Genomic DNA, 21,034 nt, shown 5'->3' with positions numbered 1-21,034 from the left:
TTAAAGTCACCCAGTAAAATACTACTTGAGTAAAAGTCTCAAAGTATTTAGTTTTAAATATGTTGCTAAAATATACTTAAGTATCAAAAGTTAAAGTATAAATCATTTTAAATTCCTTAGATGACCAGGCATATTTTCTTGATAAGTGCATGAATCAGACAATTTTCCTGTGCTGTTAAGCATGCAACGAGTACTTTTGGCTGTCAGGGAAAATGTATGGAGTAAAAAGTACACTCTTTGTAGTGAAGTAAAAGTAAAAAGTAAAATATAAATAGTAAAGTAAAGATACCCCCCCCAAAAAAAACTTAAGTAGTACTTTAAAGTATTTTTACTTCAATAATTTACACCTCTGGATAGCTGGTGGGAGGCTGGTGGGAGGAGCTATAGGAGGACACTCTCAATGTAATGGCCGGAATGTAGAAAAGGGAACTTGGTCAAACATGTGGTTTCCATATGCTTGATCTGTTCTATACAGTTCTATTTATTCCATTCCAGACATTACATGAGCCTGTCCTCCTATAGCTCCTCCCACCAGCCTGGACTAGAGCCACCATGCCCAGAAAGGACTCTTTGGTTTAGATACTATAGTAAGACCATTTTTTAACTGATCCGCTTGTTACCATAACCAGCTTCCTCTTAAAGCTCAATATCCAAACAGCATTAAGCTTCATGTCCAAGACCTTTGGTTTCATTGAAAGTATCAAATTGCATATCTTTCTCACCAAACAGCTATAGTCAACCTGTTTGCTTTAATCACATCTGAACATATTTTACCTAAAGGTTTACTCATTTATGCCTTTGGCTGTTTATTGCCCCAAGTCATTCATTGGCCAGATTTATTCAAAACATTCGTTTTATATTACTGCTATTCATGTTTTATATTACTGCCATTGTACAAAGTACAGATTCCTAGGCGAGACGTCAAAAACCTGTCAGTACTTGAGAACTGCTGGTAAAAGGTAGTTGAAGGGGCATTTGAAGTGAATGTGGTTTGGTTGATTCAATATGAAAAACCCATCTGGTGAGTTTAGTTCTGTATATTATTTAGCTCTAAATATAAAGATATAAGATACACACGATTACTAGCCTAGTCAAAACGGCTCTTGCCTTGGCTCAGACTTATGTTGACAATGTATCGTACACAAGCTGACACCCATTATAATGTTTGCTTTATTTTCTTAATGTGTAAAAGTCAAGTCTAAACAGTGTTCAGATTACCCCTGGCAGACAACTTGTAGAATATTCCATCCTTAATAGCACTAAATCCTTCCCTCTTTTGTGTCCAGAACGCACATTGGTTGTCATCGGCAACCCTGGGGCTATATCATGGGCTGCCCTGGAAGGAGGCGAAGAGAAGCCCCTGGGGACCACCAGACTCTGGGTTACTACAGGCACCATCTCAGGACGCCCCCTCTCTGTGGTAAACATGCCTGGTGCAGTAACCACCACCCAGAGCCAGGGGGCGCTACAGGTGAGTGTGGTGTGGCATAGTCTGCTGTGCTTGTGTCTGCCTTGTCATGCTGTGCTTGTGTCTGCCTTGACACACGTCCCAAGGATCCCAGATAGCAAGGACCCATGTTTTTGTGTCTGCTGTTTGTCTGTTTTGGATTTCTCTGTTGTTGTTTCTTGTTCTTATTTATGTTTTTCTCTGTAGTGTGTTGAGACTGGGTGAATCTCAATTGTACATCCTTGATTCCACCTGTCACATCCCCTTGCCTCATTCTGAAAATACATTGGGGGAACACCAGATCTTCTGCTCCAATCTGCTTTGAGAAGGAGACAAGGAGGGAGGACGTGAGGAATAAAGGAAATATAATTGAGATTTACCCACTGTGAAAGGCACTTCAAATAAATTGTGACAACTTATCTACAGGACTGGGCTATGGAGTGTCTGTCCCTGTCTGAGTGTTCCAAGGGGATCCACTCTTTTCTCCTGGTGGCGCCGTTGGGTCGTCTCACAGAGCAGGAGAGAAGAGGGGCTCAATGCATCCGAAGGATGTTCGGAGAGAAGGCCCATGGCTTCACTCAGGTCCTCTTTACCTACGAGCTGGAGCAGAAGGATAGTCTTGAGGATCTACTGAAGGAGAGAGAGGCCCAGAGGCTGGTTGAGGAGTGCAGGGGACGTTTTCACGTCTGCCCAAAGAGCATTGGTGAAGAGCTGGAAGTCACAGGGTTACTGGGAAAGGTCGACTCCATTTTGGATCAGGGAACAGACCCCTGCTACACCGTGGAGATGCACCAAGAAGCTCAACCGCTATTGGTGGAGTTTAGGGAGCAGCTTAAGGGCCTATTGGATGGCTTTATCAGACTTAAGGAAAGGATCAATGAAAGGGAGAGAATGCAAGTGAATGTGGAGAATTTGGAACACAGGATCTTCAGAGAGAAGCTAGCGAGGCTTCAAGATGAGCTCTTGTTGAAGCAGATGGAGAAAGAAAGAGACAGTGGCATGGAGGTAGAGGCACTGAGCTTTATATATGAGTTGGACAGGTTAGTTGACAAGCTTGCCCTAAAAAGAGTGAGAGCAGTCGAGGAGGACCATAAGAGCAGAGAGGGCGTGCAGAGGTTTAGGGAGGAGTTGGGGAGGATGGTGGATGAAATGGTTACCAATCAGAAACACAAGCATAGACAGATGTGTCGGGAGAAGGGAGAAGAAGAGTGGGAGCTTCAGAACTTCAGGGAACAGCTAGAAAGACTGAAAAACAACATGAAAAAGACAGAGAAGAGAGGGAACAGGAAAGAGAAGGAAGGAGTTTGTGAAGGGGACAGGAAAGAGAAGGGAGGGAAGGAGTTTGTGAAGGGGGCAGGAAAGAGAAGGGAGGGAAGGAGTTTGTGAAGGGGGCAGGAAAGGGGGATGAAGGAGAGAGAGATTCCAGAGGGAAGCACAGAGGGAGGGTTTGACATGGGTCAACAGTTTAAAGGAATGATGCAGAAGTTGGGGAATATCGGGAATATCAGGAAAAAGAGGAGAGGAGCTTGGAGGAAAGGAACATGTGATTAAAAGGGTGCTGGAAATTATCTATAGATTCTAGCTATTGGCTACATTAATTTAATACATTATTTTTTATGGATGACATTCTATGATGCATTTTAAACAAATCAATGAATGTTGATGATATTGTGTGTCAGGTTGTTGCATGATTAACTGTTAAATATGTGTTACTAATTCATCATAGGACTAGAGAATAAACAAATAACTTTACCACGTATCATTCATGCATTAATCATATGCTTACCATGCTGAACTTGAATTCAATAAAGATGAATCCAAATAATAACAAAACAATACTGCAGCTCCATAATCACTTAGAAAGATGCAAATAATCAGAGAAATAAAACATTGTATCTCAGTGCTTGCCTTGCCCCTCTGACCTGTACCTTTATAGCTTTTATTTTACCGTTATTTAACTAGGCAAGTCAGTTATTAAGAACAAATTCTTATTTACAATGACGGCCTACACGACCGGAAGTGATGCAGCCTTGATCAAACCAGGTACTGCAGTGACGCCTCTTGCACTGAGATGCGGTGTCCAATATATATCCTATATCCCGCACATGCGCAGTGCACCGCCGGCCTCTGTAGCGATGCAAAGATGGCGTCCTTAGTGGCTATCTGCAATGCACGTTTACTCAACTCTGTAGGACTGTCTTCTGGCCACCGTCGGGCTTGGTCGCTGCTTGCCTCGGCTAGACATGGAGAAACCTGTGCCACGGCGATCTTGGGGATACAACAGTGCAGGATAGGGGGCGACTTTGGCTGTTTGAGACCTGAAAATGCAGTGACATTGAGACTCACAGGTGAGAGAGGAAGGACTGTCTGGAGTTCGTGTCAGTAAACCTAGGTAGTAGTTTGTTGCTATAGAAAGATATGTGTTTTGTCAATCATTCTGTAAATGTCGTTTTTGTGTTTTCATGTCGCGATCAGACATTAGACACTTGGTCGGTACAGCTGCAACAACAATGTGCAGTAGCTGGACGTGCATGATGTAACGTTAACTGTCCTCAAGCACAATATGTACATGACACAATCTACAGTGTCTGCACTGGTAGTTAACTACTAACTAGCTAGTCCGTACAGCTAGCTAGCTAGTACAGTACACTTCGAAATGCATTATTCTCATTATTTGTCGAGCTAGTTAGCAATGTCTAACACAGACATGCCAAACACCATTACCCAGAATGCTCTGCTTCAATACAAGGACAGAAGTAATGCGTCTTTGACGCAGCTCATATCTCCTTCTCTCCACAGGACTGAGGTCCCACCATGTTGTCAGCAGTAGTCACTCCTTCCACACCAGCTGCTCCTCAGCTAACAAACAGGACTTGTATGATGTTCTGGGGGTGCCTCGCACAGCCACTCAGAAAGAGATCAAGAAAGCCTACTATCAGGTGAGAGGGTTGTCTATTAGGAGAGCTTGCACCTGTAGCTCTGTTGCTGTGCGGGTTGTTGTTGCAGAAATATAGGCCTAGACTGTTGTCATTATGGAGTTCTAGAATGTTCATGAACATTGATTCAAACTTCATTTGTAAACATTGAAATAGTACATGGCCGGCCTTGTCCAGTGAAATCAGCTGTGTAGGCTATATAATACCATTGGTCTATCCTATTCCAGATGGCTAAGAAGTACCACCCAGACACCAACCAGGATGACCCTCAGGCCAAGGAGAAGTTTGCCAAGCTGGCAGAAGCCTACGAGGTCGGCATTCAATTGGTCCCTGGCCTAATTCTACAAATTCAAGTCCTGCATGTTTTTGACTGGCCAATAATTACATTTCCAATATATCAAAATGCTCTGCCAAGCCAGGCATAGGATCTGATGAGGAGCTGACCCTAGATCTGTACCTATTTGAGCAACTTCTAGTCTCTTCTATATTATCTGTAGATTGACAGTGACATACAACCCCTTAGCAATGACTAGGATATTGTTCCTGATGCTGTTCCCCCAAGGTGCTGAGTGACGAGGTCAAGAGGAAGCAGTATGACACGTACGGGGCGGCAGGCTTCGACCCCAGCCAGGCGGGAGGGGGGGCGGGGGGACAGCAGTACTGGAGGGCCGGGGGGGCCAGCGTCGACCCAGAGGAAATGTTCAGGAAGATCTTCGGGGAGTTCACAGGAGCGCAGGGTTTCGGAGACTTCAACAGCATGTTTGAACAGAGGCCAGAGGTGTGGTTATAACATCTTATAACAGATTAATAACCCGGTTATAACAAGTTTCATGATTCGGTATAGAAATAGAATTGGTAGAATGTACAAGTTGTAATTAACAGCAACGTTCCATGATTTCATGTGAATGTTTAGAGCCTCTGCTCAGTTATTCATATTCAGCCATATGGTTTAATCTGTAACTCTTTCTCCCTCGCTCTCACACCTTATTACCTTCCTCCATTTCTCCAACTATACCTCCATACCCTTTGCTCTCTCTCCCCTTTCCTGTCTCTCTGTTCCCTCCCTCTCTCTCCTTTCCTGTCTCTCTGTTCCCTCCCTCTCTCTCCCCTTTCCTGTCTCTCTGTTCCCTCCCTCTCTCTCCCCTTTCCTGTCTCTCTGTTCCCTCCCTCTCTCTCCCCTTTCCTGTCTCTCTGTTCCCTCCCTCTCTCTCCCCTTTCCTGTCTCTCTGTTCCCTCCCTCTCTCTCCCCTTTCCTGTCTCTCTGTTCCCTCCCTCTCTCTCCCCTTTCCTGTCTCTCTGTTCCCTCCCTCTCTCTCCCCTTTCCTGTCTCTCTGTTCCCTCCCTCTCTCTCCCCTTTCCTGTCTCTCTGTTCCCTCCCTCTCTCTCCCCTTTCCTGTCTCTCTGTTCCCTCCCTCTCTCTCCCCTTTCCTGTCTCTCTGTTCCCTCCCTCTCTCTCCCCTTTCCTGTCTCTCTGTTCCCTCCCTCTCTCTCCCCTTTCCTGTCTCTCTGTTCCCTCCCTCTCTCCCCTTCCTGTCTCTCTGTTCCCTCCCTCTCTCTCCCCTTTCCTGTCTCTCTGTTCCCTCCCTCTCTCTCCCCTTTCCTGTCTCTCTGTTCCCTCCCTCTCTCTCCCCTTTCCTGTCTCTCTGTTCCCTCCCTCTCTCTCCCCTTTCATGTCTCTCTGTTCCCTCCCTCTCTCTCCCCTTTCCTGTCTCTCTGTTCCCTCCCTCTCTCTCCCCTTTCCTGTCTCTCTGTTCCCTCCCTCTCTCTCCCCTTTCCTGTCTCTCTGTTCCCTCCCCCTCTCTCTCAGTTTGTGATGGAGCTGACGTTCACCCAGGCAGCTAAGGGAGTGAACAAGGAGATGACAGTGAACCTGGACGGTGCCTGTCAGAGATGTGATGGTAAAGGTAGCGAGCCAGGAACCAAGGTCCAGCACTGTCACTACTGTAACGGCACCGGCATGGTGAGTGGTGTCAACCTACTGTCACTACTGTAACGGCACCGGCATGGTGAGTGGTGTCAACCTACTGTCACTACTGTAAAGGCACCGGCATGGTGAGTGGTGTCAACCTACTGTCACTTCTGTAACGGCACCGGCATGGTGAGTGGTGTCAACCTACTGTCACTACTGTAACGGCACCGGCATGGTGAGTGGTGTCAACCTACTGTCACTACTGTAAAGGCACCGGCATGGTGAGTGGTGTCAACCTACTGTCACTACTGTAACGGCACCGGCATGGTGAGTGGTGTCAACCTACTGTCACTACTGTAAAGGCACCGGCATGGTGAGTGGTGTCAACCTACTGTCACTACTGTAACGGCACCGGCATGGTGAGTGGTGTCAACCTACTGTCACTACTGTAAAGGCACCGGCATGGTGAGTGGTGTCAACCTACTGTCACTACTGTAACGGCACCGGCATGGTGAGTGGTGTCAACCTACTGTCACTACTGTAACGGCATGGTGAGTGGTGTCAACCTACTGTCACTACTGTAACGGCATGGTGAGTGGTGTCAACCTACTGTCACTACTGTAATGGCACCGGCATGGTGAGTGGTGTCAACCTACTGTCACTGCTGTAACGGCATGGTGAGTGGTGTCAACCTACTGTCACTACTGTAACGGCACCGGCATGGTGAGTGTTGTCAACCTACTGTCACTGCTGTAACGGCATGGTGAGTGGTGTCAACCTACTGTCACTGCTGTAACGGCATGGTGAGTGGTGTCAACCTACTGTCACTGCTGTAACGGCATGGTGAGTGGTGTCAACCTACTGTCACTACTGTAAAGGCACCGGCATGGTGAGTGGTGTCAACCTACTGTCACTACTGTAACGGCACCGGCATGGTGAGTGGTGTCAACCTACTGTCACTACTGTAAAGGCACCGGCATGGTGAGTGGTGTCAACCTACTGTCACTACTGTAACGGCACCGGCATGGTGAGTGGTGTCAACCTACTGTCACTGCTGTAACGGCATGGTGAGTGGTGTCAACCTACTGTCACTACTGTAACGCCATGGTGAGTGGTGTCAACCTACTGTCACTACTGTAACGGCATGGTGAGTGGTGTCAACCTACTGTCACTACTGTAACGGCACCGGCATGGTGAGTGGTGTCAACCTACTGTCACAGCTGTAACGGCATGGTGAGTGGTGTCAACCTACTGTCACTGCTGTAACGGCACCGGCATGGTGAGTGGTGTCAACCTACTGTCACTGCTGTAACGGCATGGTGAGTGGTGTCAACCTACTGTCACTGCTGTAACGGCACCGGCATGGTGAGTGGTGTCAACCTACTGTCACTACTGTAACGGCACCGGCATGGTGAGTGGTGTCAACCTACTGTCGCCGTCAGGGACCAGGGCCTGTAATTCCCAAAGCGTTACACAATGATTTATTATGATTTAAAAGGCGAAACTGATCCTAGATCAGAACTGCTACTTTGAGTACAGGCCCTGATGTTTTACATGGTTGTCTCCACCATGACCGTATCCCTTTTATAAAACATCTCAGGGAGGCAGTAGCCATTCTAAATTCACTATCTACTCCATTTACTTCAGGGCTTAACTTTTTTGATCCGCACTCCCATAACGTAAGGCACATTTTATTATCATTACAGTGTAGTTATAGCCATGTTAAAAATGTCTGATCATCTTAATGTTGGTCTCTGTGCTGCCCCCTGTAGGAGTCTATAAACAACGGTCTCTTCATGATGCGCTCTACGTGTCGACGCTGTGGTGGGCGGGGCTCCATCGTGACCACGCCCTGCGTGATGTGTCGCGGCTCGGGGCAGACCAAACAGAGACAGACCGTCACCGTGCCTGTACCCGCAGGTGAGAGAGAGGGGTGTGAGAGAGAGACACTGACTGACTGTGTGTGTCTCTGGTTGGGCCAGGATACGAGGAGACAATGATTCGATGAAAATGCAGATTGACTTCAGACATGGACTGATGTTGTTTTATACTGTTGTCTTGCAGGAGTAGACAATGGACAGACTGTACGAATGCCAGTGGGGAAGAAGGAAATCCACATCACATTTAGAGTAAGTATGGACAGCATTTAGCTAGTTTACCCTATCCAATATTAAAAACATTGGGGAAACAATTGTATTTTTCTCATTTGTGAGACACTTATTATGACACTGTTATATTTGTGATGGTTCTGATGGTCCGGTATCTCCTTCTTCTCTCCAGGTCCAGAGGAGTCCAGTGTTCAGACGTGATGGGATCAACATCCACTCTGATGTCCACATCTCTGTAGCCCAGGCTATTCTGGGGGGCTCTGCTAGAGCACAGGGACTCTACAACACCATAGATATACAGGTGGGAGAAAGAGTTAGATCTCTGTAGGCCAGGCTATACTGGGGGGCTCTGCTCGGGCACAGGGACTCTACAACACCATAGATATACAGGTGGGAGAAAGAGTTAGATCTCTGTAGGCCAGGCTATACTGGGGGGCTCTGCCCGGGCACAGGGACTCTACAACACCATAGATATACAGGTGAGAGGAACTGGGAGAAAGAGTTAGATCTCTGTAGGCCAGGCTATACTGGGGGGCTCTGCCTGGGCACAGGGACTCTACAACACCATAGATATACAGGTGAGAGGAACGGGGAGAAAGAGTTAGATCTCTGTAGGCCAGGCTATACTGGGGGGCTCTGCTCGGGCACAGGGACTCTACAACACCATAGATATACAGGTGAGAGGAACGAGGAGAAAGAGTTAGATCTCTGTAGGCCAGGCTATTCTGGGGGGCTCTGCCTGGGCACAGGGACTCTACAACACCATAGATATACAGGTGAGAGGAACGAGGAGAAAGAGTTAGATCTCTGTAGGCCAGGCTATACTGGGGGGCTCTGCCCGGGCACAGGGACTCTACACACACTCACATACCAGTTTGTAGGTACACCACACTGTTCACCAAACTGAATCGCTCCTACAAACAGTGAGTCACGTGGCCGTGGCTTCTTATATAAAGCAGGCAGAAGGGCATCAAGGCATTAATTGTCTGTTGGATTAAACGTTAGACTGGGTAAAAAGGAGTGACCTAAGGGACTTTGAGTGTGGTATGATCGGCGGTGCCAGGCGCACCGGATCCAGTGTCTCAGAAACGTCCGCCCTCCTGGGCTTTTCACGCACAACGGTGCGACAAACAAAAAACATCCAGTCAGCTGCAGTCTAGTCGGCTGAAACAGCTCGTTGATGAGAGAGGTCGAAAGGAGAATAGCAAGAATTGTGCACGCTATCAGGTGTGCCACAAACATACAAATAACGGCGCAGAACGGCATCTTGAACGCACAAATCGTCGATCCTTGTCACTGATAGGCTATTGCAGCAGACGACCACACCAGGTTCCACTCCTATCAACTAAAAAACAGGAAAAGCAGCTCCTGTGGGCATGTGAACACTGGGCACTTGAGGAGTGGAAAAACATCACCTGGAACATGACAGCGAGTTCAGTTTAGTTGAGTGGCCTGGACAGTCCCCAGACCTCAACCCTACAGAGCATCTTTGAGATGAGTTGGAACGAGATGTTTGCAGCATGAATGTGCCACCAGTCCAATCTGCAGTATCTGCATAATGCCATCGCGTCAGCATGGACCAACATCCTTGTGGAATGTTTCTGACACATTGTAGAATACCCCAAAGAATTCAGGCTGTTCTGGAGGCAAAAGGGGGATCTGACCTGGTACGAGGTGAGTGTATACAGGTGCGAGGGAGGGAAAAGGGGGGTCTGACCCGGGAACGAGGTGAGTGTATACAGGTGCGAGGGAGGGAAAAGGGGGGTCTGACCCGGTACGAGGTGAGTGTATACAGGTGCGAGGGAGGGAAAAGGGGGTCTGACCCGGTACGAGGTGAGTGTATACAGGTGCGAGGGAGGGAAAAGGGGGTCTGACCCGGTACGAGGTGAGTGTATACAGGTGCGAGGGAGGGAAAAGGGGGTCTGACCCGGTACGAGGTGAGTGTATACAGGTGCGAGGGAGGGAAAAGGGGGTCTGACCCGGTACGAGGTGAGTGTATACAGGTGCGAGGGAGGGAAAAGGGGGTCTGACCCGGTACGAGGTGAGTGTATACAGGTGCGAGGGAGGGAAAAGGGGGGTCTGACCCGGTACAAGGTGAGCATATACAGGTGCGAGGGAGGGAAAAGGGGGGTCTGACCCGGTACGAGGTGAGTGTATACAGGTGCGAGGGAGGGAAAAGGGGGCAGGAGGGATGGAAGGAGAGAGAAATAAGTTGTTTTCTGCCCGGTCACAGGGACTATACATTATAGGCATCCATGTGAAAAGGAACTGACTGTTGAGTTTATCTACATGAAGTATTTCAATGTTTGGGTGTCATTTTGTTCAGTATGTATTTCATTACCACACCTTTCAATCTGACAACCATCTGGATAGGACATTAGATACATTACACTGACCTAGTCAATCTGACAACCATCTGGATATGACATTAGATACATTACACTGACCTAGTCAATCTGACAACCATCTGGATATAGGACATTAGATGCACGTTATACTGACCTTAGTCGTGCTTGTCCAAGCTGAAGGGTCTACTTGGCTTGTCGCTAGACACACTGGCAGATGTGAAAAGAGACTGGATTGACCGAACCACTGCCCTCTGTTTTGTAGATCCCTCCAGGTTGCCAGGCCGACCAGAAGATCCGTCTTCAGGGAAAGGGGATCCAGAGGATGAACAGCTATAGTTATGGAGATCACTACGTTCACATCAAGATCAGAGTACCTAAGTAAGAGAGAAAGAACACACACACAGACATGTGCGGGGACACACACTCCCAGAAACACACACAAATCAAATCTAGTTTTATTGGTCACATACACAGATTTACAGATGTTATCGAAAGAGAAGCAAAATGCTTGTGTTTCTAGCTCCAACGGTGCAGTAATACCTAACAATACAATATGAAACACATAATACACACATAATCCCATAGGAACTAGAAACAGTGTGACGTGTCTGTCGGCGCCATCTGGTGGAGAGTCTGACGTTGACACAGACCCATTCACATTACTCTGCCTGTTGTCTATCTAGCATGGTTTTGTGAGACTGCTGCTTTCCCCTTTTCACGGTTAGAATAGTGTGTTATTAACCCTCCCTCTGGTCTTCTACCACTGTAGGAAGTTAACCCGTGGACAGCGCTTCACGGTTAGAATAGTGTGTTATTAACCATCCCTCTGGTCTTCTACCACTGTAGGAAGTTAACCCCTCGACAGCGCTTCACGGTTAGAATAGTGTGTTATTAACCCTCCCTCTGGTCTTCTACCACTGTAGGAAGTTAACCCGTGGACAGCGCTTCACGGTTAGAATAGTGTGTTATTAACCCTCCCTCTGGTCTTCTACCACTGTAGGAAGTTAACCCCTCGACAGCGCTTCACGGTTAGAATAGTGTGTTATTAACCATCCCTCTGGTCTTCTACCACTGTAGGAAGTTAACCCGTGGACAGCGCTTCACGGTTAGAATAGTGTGTTATTAACCCTCCCTCTGGTCTTCTACCACTGTAGGAAGTTAACCCCTCAACAGCGCTTCACGGTTAGAATAGTGTGTTATTAACCCTCCCTCTGGTCTTCTACCACTGTAGGAAGTTAACCCGTGGACAGCGCTTCACGGTTAGAATAGTGTGTTATTAACCCTCCCTCTGGTCTTCTACCACTGTAGGAAGTTAACCCGTGGACAGCGCTTCACGGTTAGAATAGTGTGTTATTAACCCTCCCTCTGGTCTTCTACCACTGTAGGAAGTTAACCCCTCGACAGCGCTTCACGGTTAGAATAGTGTGTTATTAACCCTCCCTCTGGTCTTCTACCACTGTAGGAAGTTAACCCGGCGACAGCGCTTCACGGTTAGAATAGTGTGTTATTAACCATCCCTCTGGTCTTCTACCACTGTAGGAAGTTAACCTGTGGAAAGCGCTTCACGGTTAGAATAGTGTGTTATTAACCATCCCTCTGGTCTTCTACCACAGTAGGAAGTTAACCCGTGGACAGCGCTTCACGGTTAGAATAGTGTGTTATTAACCATCCCTCTGGTCTTCTACCACTGTAGGAAGTTAACCCGGCGACAGCGCTCCCTGCTGCTGAGTTATGCAGAGGAGGAGACTGACGTGGAGGGGACTGTCAACGGAGTCACTGCTGCTACCACAGGTAGGTTGTTTATACCTGGGAATTATACTATATCGTTCCACATCCAGATCACCTTGTCTTCTCCTGCCACTGCTAGCCTGTCCCCTATCAACACACACACATTTTAAAATGCTTTACTTCATCTACAAATCACATTACAGCAAATAAGGATTCAAACATCTCAAACGCACGCCAAGCACACACGTGTTAAAACATGCAAACATGGGTCGTATTTGGGCTGATGCATGTAGTACCTGTTTTTGTCAAGGTGGGGGCAGGAGTGGTCAGAGCTCTGAGTCTGGGGCAGGACAGGGCAGAACAGAGGGGCAGGAGAAGAAGAAAGAAGAAGAAGAGGAGGGCGGCATCCTTTCCAAAATAAAGAAAATGTTTAGCTGACAGCCACACCTCAGGTACACCCTAAACACTAGCTGTGTAATGTGTGTTAGTCTGACTAGCATGAATACTATACCTTCAGAATACACACACACTAACATATACATTTCTCCAACCTGTGGTGTAGCTGTCCTATAGTAGAGTGGTTCCTATAGTAGAGTGGTTCCTATAGTAGAGTGGTTCCTATAGTAGAGTGGTTCCTATAGTAGAGTGGTTCCTATAGTAGAGTGGTTCCTATAGTAGAGTGGTTCCCAAACTGTGGGGTGGGCACTCTCTAGGGGTCGTCAGGGAGGCCACGGGTATACATCACATATAATAATATACAATAGACATGGCAAAATTAATAGGATTGCAAGACAATTAGCTTTAAATCTGCAAAATGTCAGAATATACACACACTCTAACAGATCACTCCTCCAACCTGCATTGTGGCTGTCCTATAGTAGATAGTATATAGGTCTAGATATACCTGCTGCTCATTCCTCTGCTTAGGTCTGTCCTATAGTAGATAGTATATAGGTCTAGATATACCTGCTGCTCATTCCTCTGCTTAGGTCTGTCCTATAGTAGATAGTATATAGGTCTAGATATACCTGCTGCTCATTCCTCTGCTTAGGTCTGTCCTATAGTAGTTAGTATATAGGTCTAGATATACCTGCTGCTCATTCCTCTGCTTAGGTCTGTCCTATAGTAGATAGTATATAGGTCTAGATATACCTGCTGCTCATTCCTCTGCTTAGGTCTGTCCTATAGTAGATAGTATATAGGTCTAGATATACCTGCTGCTCATTCCTCTGCTTAGGTCTGTCCTATAGTAGATAGTATATAGGTCTAGATATACCTGCTGCTCATTCCTCTGCTTAGGTCTGTCCTATAGTAGATAGTATATAGGTCTAGATATACCTGCTGCTCATTCCTCTGCTTAGGTCTGTCCTATAGTAGATAGTATATAGGTCTAGATATACCTGCTGCTCATTCCTCTGCTTAGGTCTGTCCTATAGTAGATAGTATATAGGTCTAGATATACCTGCTGCTCATTCCTCTGCTTAGGCCTGTTCTATAGAACCAGCCTCACACCTGTAGATGTCTCCCACTAACCCTGACTAATATAGTCACTTTTGGAAGCATTTGTCTGACCTCGTTCCCCCCCATTTCCTCTCCCCAGGTAAGAGATCAACAGGACAATAATGGGAGAAGGTAAGCGACTGGCACTCCGTCCCGCTCACTACCCTCCCTCACCTAACGCCTGGATAGAGGGAGAAAAAGAGGGAGGTAGAGAAATTGAGGGGTTTGGATTTGTTGTAAGATCATCCATTTAGACACAGAACGGGCCACCAAGAAAGCCAAGCCCTGCCACACTGTTCAGTCCCAAATGACACAGGTGTTGAGGAACTAAAAACGTGTTTTACCTGGAGGGGATTCAAAATGGACGTCAGCAAGGAGTACAGGAGAAGATTTGCAAAGAGAAGCGAGGAGAAGAAGCAAAGACAATAATTTGAGAAAGCTTTTCACACTGAGTGTGTTTCAGATACACAAATTCTGCACAGATGATCAGGACCTGTATACAGAGTAGGAGTGCTGATCTAGGATCAGTTCCCCGTTGTCCATTCATTTTTATCGGAGGCCAAACTGATCCCAGATCAGCATTCCTACTATGAGACGCTTTATGAATACGGGCCCTGATCTTACACTGGCTGGTCTGGAGAAGTGTCTCAGGAACCACGTCCATAAGAGAGTGTTTGTATAATCTGTGCAGAATGTGTCTAGAACACACCCATTGGCATCATGTTGTGGTCTGATAAAGGCTGATGCATTTAGTTGTATTGTCATTGTGGTGTTGTATGTGTAAGGGACAACAGCTGTGCAAGGCTTTGATAATAAAATACAACTTCATCATACATAAAAATGTTTAATTGTGGTAAATGTAGTTGATAATCGTAGTTGTATCAGTGCATCTGTAAACCCTTCTGGAGTACAGTAGAGGTGGAGGTGGACCGTGTTTAGTTATTTGGCAGCAATCGGAAAACATAGTAACAAAGTAGTAGATATACTACACTGCTCAAAATAAAGGGAACACTAAAATAACACATCCTAGATCTGAATGAATGAAATATTCTTATTAAATACTTTTTTCTTTACATAGTTGAATGTGCTGACAACAAAATCACACATTATCAATGGAGTCACACTCAAAATTAAAAGTGGAAAACCACACTACAGGCTGATCCAACTTTGATGTAATGTCCTTAAAACAAGTCAAAATGAGGCTCAGTAGTGTGTGTGGCCTCCACGTGCCTATATGACCTAACTACAATGCCTGGGCATGCTCCTGATGAGGTGGCGGATGGTCTCCTGAGGGATCTCCTCCCAGACCTGGACTAAAGCATCTGCCAACTCCTGGACAGTCTGGTGTGGCGTTGGTGGATGGAGCGAGACATGATGTCCCAGATGTGCTCAATTGGATTCAGGTCTGGGGAACGGGCGGGCCAGTCCATAGCATCAATGCCTTCCTCTTGCAGGAACTGATGACACATTCCATCCACATGAGGTCTAGCATTGTCTTGCATTAGGAGGAACCCAGGGCCAACCGCACCAGCATATGGTCTCACAAGGGGTCTGAGGATCTCATCTCGGTACCTAATGGCAGTCAGACTACCTCTGGCGAGCACATGGAGGGCTGTGCGGCCCCCCAAAGAAATGCCACCCCACACGATGACTGACCCACCAACAAACCGGTCATGCTGGAGGATGTTGCAGGCAGCAGAACGTTCTCCACGGCGTCTCCAGACTGTCACGTCTGTCACATGTGCTCAGTGTGAACCTGCTTTCATCTGTGAAGAGCACAGGGCGCCAGTGGCGAATTTGCCAATCTTGGTGTTCTCTGGCAAATGCCAAACGTCCTGCACGGTGTTGGGCTGTAAGCACAACCCCCACCTGTGGATGTCGGGCCCTCATACCACCTTCATTGAGTCTGTTTCTGACCGTTTGAGCAGACACATGCACATTTGTGGCCTGCTGGAGGTCATTTTGCATGGCTCTGGCAGTGCTCCTCCTGCTCCTCCTTGCACAAAGGCGGAGGTAGCGGTCCTGCTTCTGGGTTGTTGCCCTCCTACGGCCTCCTCCACGTCTCCTGATGTACTGGCCTGTCTCCTGGTAGCGCATCCATGCTCTGGAAACTACGCTGACAGACACAGCAAACCTTCTTGCCACAGCTCGCATTGATGTGCCATCCTGGATGAGCTGCACTACCTGAGCCACTTGTGTGGGTTGTAGACTCCGTCTCATGCTACCACTAGAGTGAAAGCACTGCCAGCAGTCAAAAGTTACCAAAACATCAGCCAGGAAGCATAGGAACTGAGAAGTGGTCTGTGGTCACCACCTGCAGAACCACTCCTTTATTGGGGGTGTCTTGCTAATTTCCTATAATTTCCACCTGTTGTCTATTCCATTTGCACAACAGCATGTGAAATCTATTGTCAATCAGTGTTGCTTCCTAAGTGGACAGTTTGATTTCACAGAAGTGTGATTGACTTGGAGTTACATTGTGTTGTTTAAGTGTTCCCTTTATTTTTTTTGAGCAGTGTATATCTACTACAAAAATATATACAATATACAATAACGCCACATCAATCTATATGCACAAAAATAACAATGTTGGTTTCTCCATGTGATCTGTCACTCTCTTGTCCCTCATCATTCCCTTTACTGTTGTTTTCCCCTCACATTGTTTACCAGTCTGCCTCGCTGTTCTCTGAACCTCAATCTCCTCTCGATCTCCTTCCATTCAAATCCAATTAGATTTGTCGCATACTTCATAAACAACAGGTGTAGACACAGTGAAATGCTTACAGGTCCACCCCAACAGCGTAAAGGATAAAACATCATAGAAAAATAGTAACACAAGGAATAAATACACAATGAGTAATATATATATCACACACACACACGTGTTGCGGTGTCAGTGTGAGGGTAGAGTCAAAATAGTTAGTGCATATAGTCTTAACTATTTAGCAGTCTTCTGGTTTGGGGGTAGAAGCTCATCAGGGTCCAGTTGGTTCCAGACAGCCGGTGCATTGCAATATACTGTGCATGTTTTTGTTTTCTTCATGACTTTTTCCATTATTTGATCTTAGCGAATCACACTACAGCGGAGCAGGGCTCCAAATCAATACATTCTCTAGCTTCTCATCTCCTCTCCCCCTCTCATTTTCTTAAATACATTGTGTATCCAATGTAGAACAACACATTAAAGTTGATAGTCATCGACGCTGTCAGCGTCGCCCTCCACTGCATCACGGTGCCGAGGGGCCCCCCAGGTTCATCACTGACTGATCTCAGTCTGCTCCCAACTCACTGTGACAAAAGGTAGAAGCAAAATTGAGTGCAATGTAGCTGTGATGATTAATCTCCTTTGTTATTTTATGTAGTAGCATCTTTGCAGTTTATAGAGGATTAGTGTTACAGATGAATGAGCAATTCTGTGTGTACAGTAATTCAGTCATGATTGGCCACATGTACACCGAAGTAGTCAGCTGTGGACAAGATACACTTGTAATATGACATCACGTGTTCTTACTGTAAGGGGGATCCAATACGATACTGCGACTCCTTTGGTTTGTCCTGTTAGTAGGATGACCTACTGCTCCCAGCGCTAGTGGGACCATCAAGAGGAAACATGAATGTGATACAAGTCAAATACTTTACTAACTGTACTTTTGACACCCAAATTGGTGTGACAGAACTGGTGCAAAAATAGGTTAAGAAAAGTAACTTTATGGATCCTAGGGAATGTCTGTAGTAGGCCTATGCACTAGTATCTATTTATCACAGTTGAGCCTATTTGCTACACAGCCAAGTTAGTAGCCTCAACAAGCTCCGTCTCATGTTGAATTAGACATTAATCTACAGTGGCACAAAAAGGTATTTAGTCAGCCACCAATTGTGCAAGTTCTCCCACTTAAAAAGATGAAGCCTGTAATTTTCATCATAGGTACACTTCAACTATGACAGACAAAATGGGGGGAAAAATCCAGAAAATCACATTGTAGGATTTTTTTTATGAATTTATTTGCAAATTATGGTGGAAAATAAGTATTTGGTCACCTACAAACAAGCAAGATTTCTGGCTCTCACAGACCTGTAACTTCTTCTTTAAGAGGCTCCTCTGTCCTCCACTCGTTACCTGTATTAATGGCACCTGTTAGAACTTGTTATCAGTATAAAAGACACCTGTCCACAACCTCAAACAGTCATACTCCAAACTCCACTATGGCCAAGACCAAAGAGCTGCCAAAGGACACCAGAAACAAAATTGTAGGGCTGCACGAGGCTGGGAAGACTGAATCTGCAATAGGTAAGCAGCTTGGTTTGAAGAAATCAACTATGGGAGCAATTATTAGGAAATGGAAGACATACAAGACCACTGATAATCTTCCTCGATCTGGGGCTCCACGCAAGATCTCACCCCATGGGGTCAAAATTATAACAAGAACGGTGAGCAAAAATCCCAGAACCACACGGGGGACCTAGTGAATGACCTGTAGAGAGCTGGGACCAAAGTAACAAAGCCTACCATCAGTAACACACTACGCCGCCAGGGACTCAAATCCTGCAGTGCCAGACGTGTCCCCTTGCTTAAGCCAGTACATGTCTAGGCCCGTCTGAAGTTTGCTAGAGAGCATTTGGATGATCCAGAAGAAGATTGGGAGAATGTCATATGGTCAGATGAAACCAAAATATAACTTTTTGGTAAAAACCCAACTCGTTTTTATATTATATTTTCATATTTTTTTTAAATATGAAAATATATCACATTACACGTTTAGTAATGACAGAATGCAATGTAAACTTCACGGACAGAAACACTCTTGTATGTTTTATCGATAGGAGTGGGGAAAAAAGCTTGTGGTTGTGAATTGTTAAGCTTACCAAAGCACACCATAGTAGGCATTAACGATAAGTAATCAAATAAAGATGTTTTTCACACCATAGCCTGCAGGAGTTGCACTAATTATTCTTTCATTTTGATTAGTCAGTCATTGTTGTCAGGTAGGTTTTACAGTCAGTGTTAGGAGAAGAGGGCTGTGGTTCCTATCAGGGGGGTTGCTGGGTATTTGATTGGTAAAATGGGTAGATGTTTAGCGTGAAGATCTGGTTATAGATCATTCACACTGGGAGAGAATGTGTTTTTCTTTCTTCACCCTATGTGTGGACGTCAATGAACAGTTCCCATTCTCCCATACAGCCTCTCAATCGCAGCCTGGGTTGACTCTAGTCGACCTGGGTCATTAACTTTGTTACTGTGATAAACCAGGAGTGTTGAGTGGAATTACTCAAGTCGTTGCTTTGAAACTGCAGCTTGTTGGTACAGGCAGGCATGCGCTCACCCAACAACACTAGTAACAAACTGTTGCTGTACTCAAGTAGGATGACTAGTGTAACCACAGCACCATCAAGTGGCTCAACTGGTAACTGCAGCATTTCATATCACTACAGTTACCTTCCTACTAAAGCCATTCCTATCCCTGCCTCAGCCCTGCCCTTCCTCCTACTTTCTCCTGCTGTAGCTGTGGTTTCTAGTAAATTGCCCCTAGTCTATTAGAGAGAGGTGTTTATCTAAGAATTGGGGGATGTTATGAATGTTGTCCACAGGTGCACGCAAACATGACACAGGACTGGAGTACCTGTTTTTGTCCAGGTGGAGGCAGGAGTGGTCAAGACTGCACAGAGGAGGGCCCGGAGAACAAGAAAGATGAAGAAGAGGAGGGCTACCTTTCCAAAATCAAGAACATCTTTAGCTGATAGTCACGTCTCAGTTAGGACCCCTTGACATTAGATCTGTAATGTATTTGTCTCATTTTAACATGAGCAATCATATACATTCATAACACACACACATACACTCTATCATATCATTCCTCCAAGCAGCGGTGTGGCTGTTCTATTGTAGATAATATGTATAACTAAATATACTGTACCTCTTCCTAATTATTCTCCTTAGGCCTATTCCATAGAACCAGCCTCACACCTGTCTCCCACCGCTCCCATTAACCCTGACCAAAATAGTCACTTCATGAAGAGTTTGTCTGACCCCTATTTTTCCATTTCCTCTCCCCAGATAAGAGATCAACAGGACAATAATGGGAGAAGGAAAGCGACTGGTGCTCCGTCCCTCTCACTACCCTCCCACACCAAACGCCTGGATAGAGAGAGAAAGAAAGGGAGGAGAAATTGAGAGAGAGAGGTGTTTGGATGTGAGGAGAGGACATCTATATTCAGGGAATGGCCCATCAAGGAGTCAAGCCACACACGGACACTGTTCAGTCCCCAAAGAGACAGGTGTTGGTGTGGGACACTAAGGACTTGTAATAACTGGAGGGGAATCAGTGTGGACGCCAGCCAGTATCTGCATGCTTGGCAAGGAAGGGAAGACGAGAAGATTAGTGGCAAGGAGAAGAGAGAACATGAGCGAGCAATGAGTGTGTTCCAGACACCAACATTCTGCACAGACGCTCAGGGCCTGTATTCATAAAGCTTCTAACAGTAGGAGTGCTCATCTAAAATGCAAAACTGTTCCCAAATCAGCCTTCCTACTCTGAGACGCTTTGGGAATACAGCGTCCAACACCTCAGGAACCACGTTTATATGATATAACGATCCTATAATCTGCACAGTATTAGGGTGTCTAGAACACAGCCATTTGCATCATGTTGTGGTCTGATAAAGGCCGATGCATTTAGTTGTATTGTCATTGTGGTGTTGTTGTATGTGTAAGGGACAACAGCTCTGCAAGACTTACCTAGGTTTAAATACATTTAAATATTATAGTAAAAACAATACTCTGTTATTACTGCCTTTTCAATCATGTGTGAATGAAGAATCAACCCATTGCAGATTACTTCATTTTGATACTATTTTCACATGGTGTGTAGTTACATTGTATAACATCTTAATTGCCATGAAAGTGAAAATAAGTGACTAAGTGACAAATACATCAGACAATATGTCCAGAATAAGACAATATGTCCAGAATAAGACAATACGTCTAGAATAAGACAATAAGTCTGCAGTAAGACAAGAAGTCTACAATAAAACAATAAGTCTGTAATAAGACAAGAAGTCTA

The 21,034-nt window shown here is 45.9% G+C and overlaps 2 protein-coding genes and 1 long non-coding RNA gene across 4 annotated transcripts; all 3 read left to right on the top strand.

The window, feature by feature from the left end:
• Nucleotides 1-891: 891 nt before the first annotated feature.
• LOC116375805 (GTPase IMAP family member 4-like) lies at nt 892-3,199 on the top strand. The gene is made up of 3 exons (XM_031833337.1): nt 892-1,021; nt 1,287-1,471; nt 1,874-3,199. The coding sequence occupies exons 1-3, from the start codon at nt 1,006-1,008 to the stop codon at nt 2,831-2,833; spliced, it is 1,161 nt and encodes a 386-aa protein (XP_031689197.1). The 5' UTR covers nt 892-1,005; the 3' UTR covers nt 2,834-3,199.
• Nucleotides 3,200-3,548: 349 nt separating this feature from the next.
• Nucleotides 3,549-14,817, top strand: LOC109876031 (dnaJ homolog subfamily A member 3, mitochondrial). Of its 2 annotated transcripts, XM_031833330.1 has the most exons (12): nt 3,549-3,795; nt 4,247-4,386; nt 4,611-4,694; nt 4,946-5,161; nt 6,191-6,343; nt 8,065-8,212; nt 8,357-8,421; nt 8,573-8,701; nt 11,011-11,126; nt 12,442-12,539; nt 12,787-12,928; nt 14,077-14,817. In XM_031833330.1, the coding sequence occupies exons 1-11, from the start codon at nt 3,591-3,593 to the stop codon at nt 12,912-12,914; spliced, it is 1,482 nt and encodes a 493-aa protein (XP_031689190.1). In that variant the 5' UTR covers nt 3,549-3,590; the 3' UTR covers nt 12,915-12,928; nt 14,077-14,817. The 2 variants fall into 2 exon arrangements, with proteins under 2 accessions (XP_031689190.1, XP_031689193.1); XM_031833333.1 differs by lacking the exon at nt 12,787-12,928.
• A 3,856-nt stretch (nt 14,818-18,673) lies between these two features.
• LOC116375804 (uncharacterized) lies at nt 18,674-20,757 on the top strand. The gene is made up of 2 exons (XR_004211175.1): nt 18,674-19,725; nt 20,029-20,757. It is a non-coding gene; the product is annotated as an uncharacterized LOC116375804 (long non-coding RNA).
• The last annotated feature ends 277 nt before the right edge of the window (nt 20,758-21,034 follow it).

Source organism: Oncorhynchus kisutch, linkage group LG1, assembly GCF_002021735.2.
Source record: "Oncorhynchus kisutch isolate 150728-3 linkage group LG1, Okis_V2, whole genome shotgun sequence".
Classification (NCBI taxonomy): Eukaryota; Metazoa; Chordata; class Actinopteri; order Salmoniformes; family Salmonidae; genus Oncorhynchus; species Oncorhynchus kisutch.
This window is presented reverse-complemented; position numbering and strand designations above follow the sequence as displayed.

What these genes read in the sequence shown, in the direction of transcription:
- LOC116375805 (XM_031833337.1), top strand. An exon ending in AGAGCCAGGGGGCGCTACAG is followed by an intron (nt 1,472 to 1,873) that starts GTGAGTGTGGTG and finishes ACTTATCTACAG; the next exon opens with GACTGGGCTATGGAGTGTCT.
- LOC109876031 (XM_031833330.1), top strand. Translation starts at nt 3,591, where the DNA reads ATGGCGTCCTTAGTGGCTATCTGCAATGCACGTTTACTCAACTCTGTA. An exon ending in TGTTTGAACAGAGGCCAGAG is followed by an intron (nt 5,162 to 6,190) that starts GTGTGGTTATAA and finishes CCTCTCTCTCAG; the next exon opens with TTTGTGATGGAGCTGACGTT. An exon ending in AAATCCACATCACATTTAGA is followed by an intron (nt 8,422 to 8,572) that starts GTAAGTATGGAC and finishes TCTTCTCTCCAG; the next exon opens with GTCCAGAGGAGTCCAGTGTT.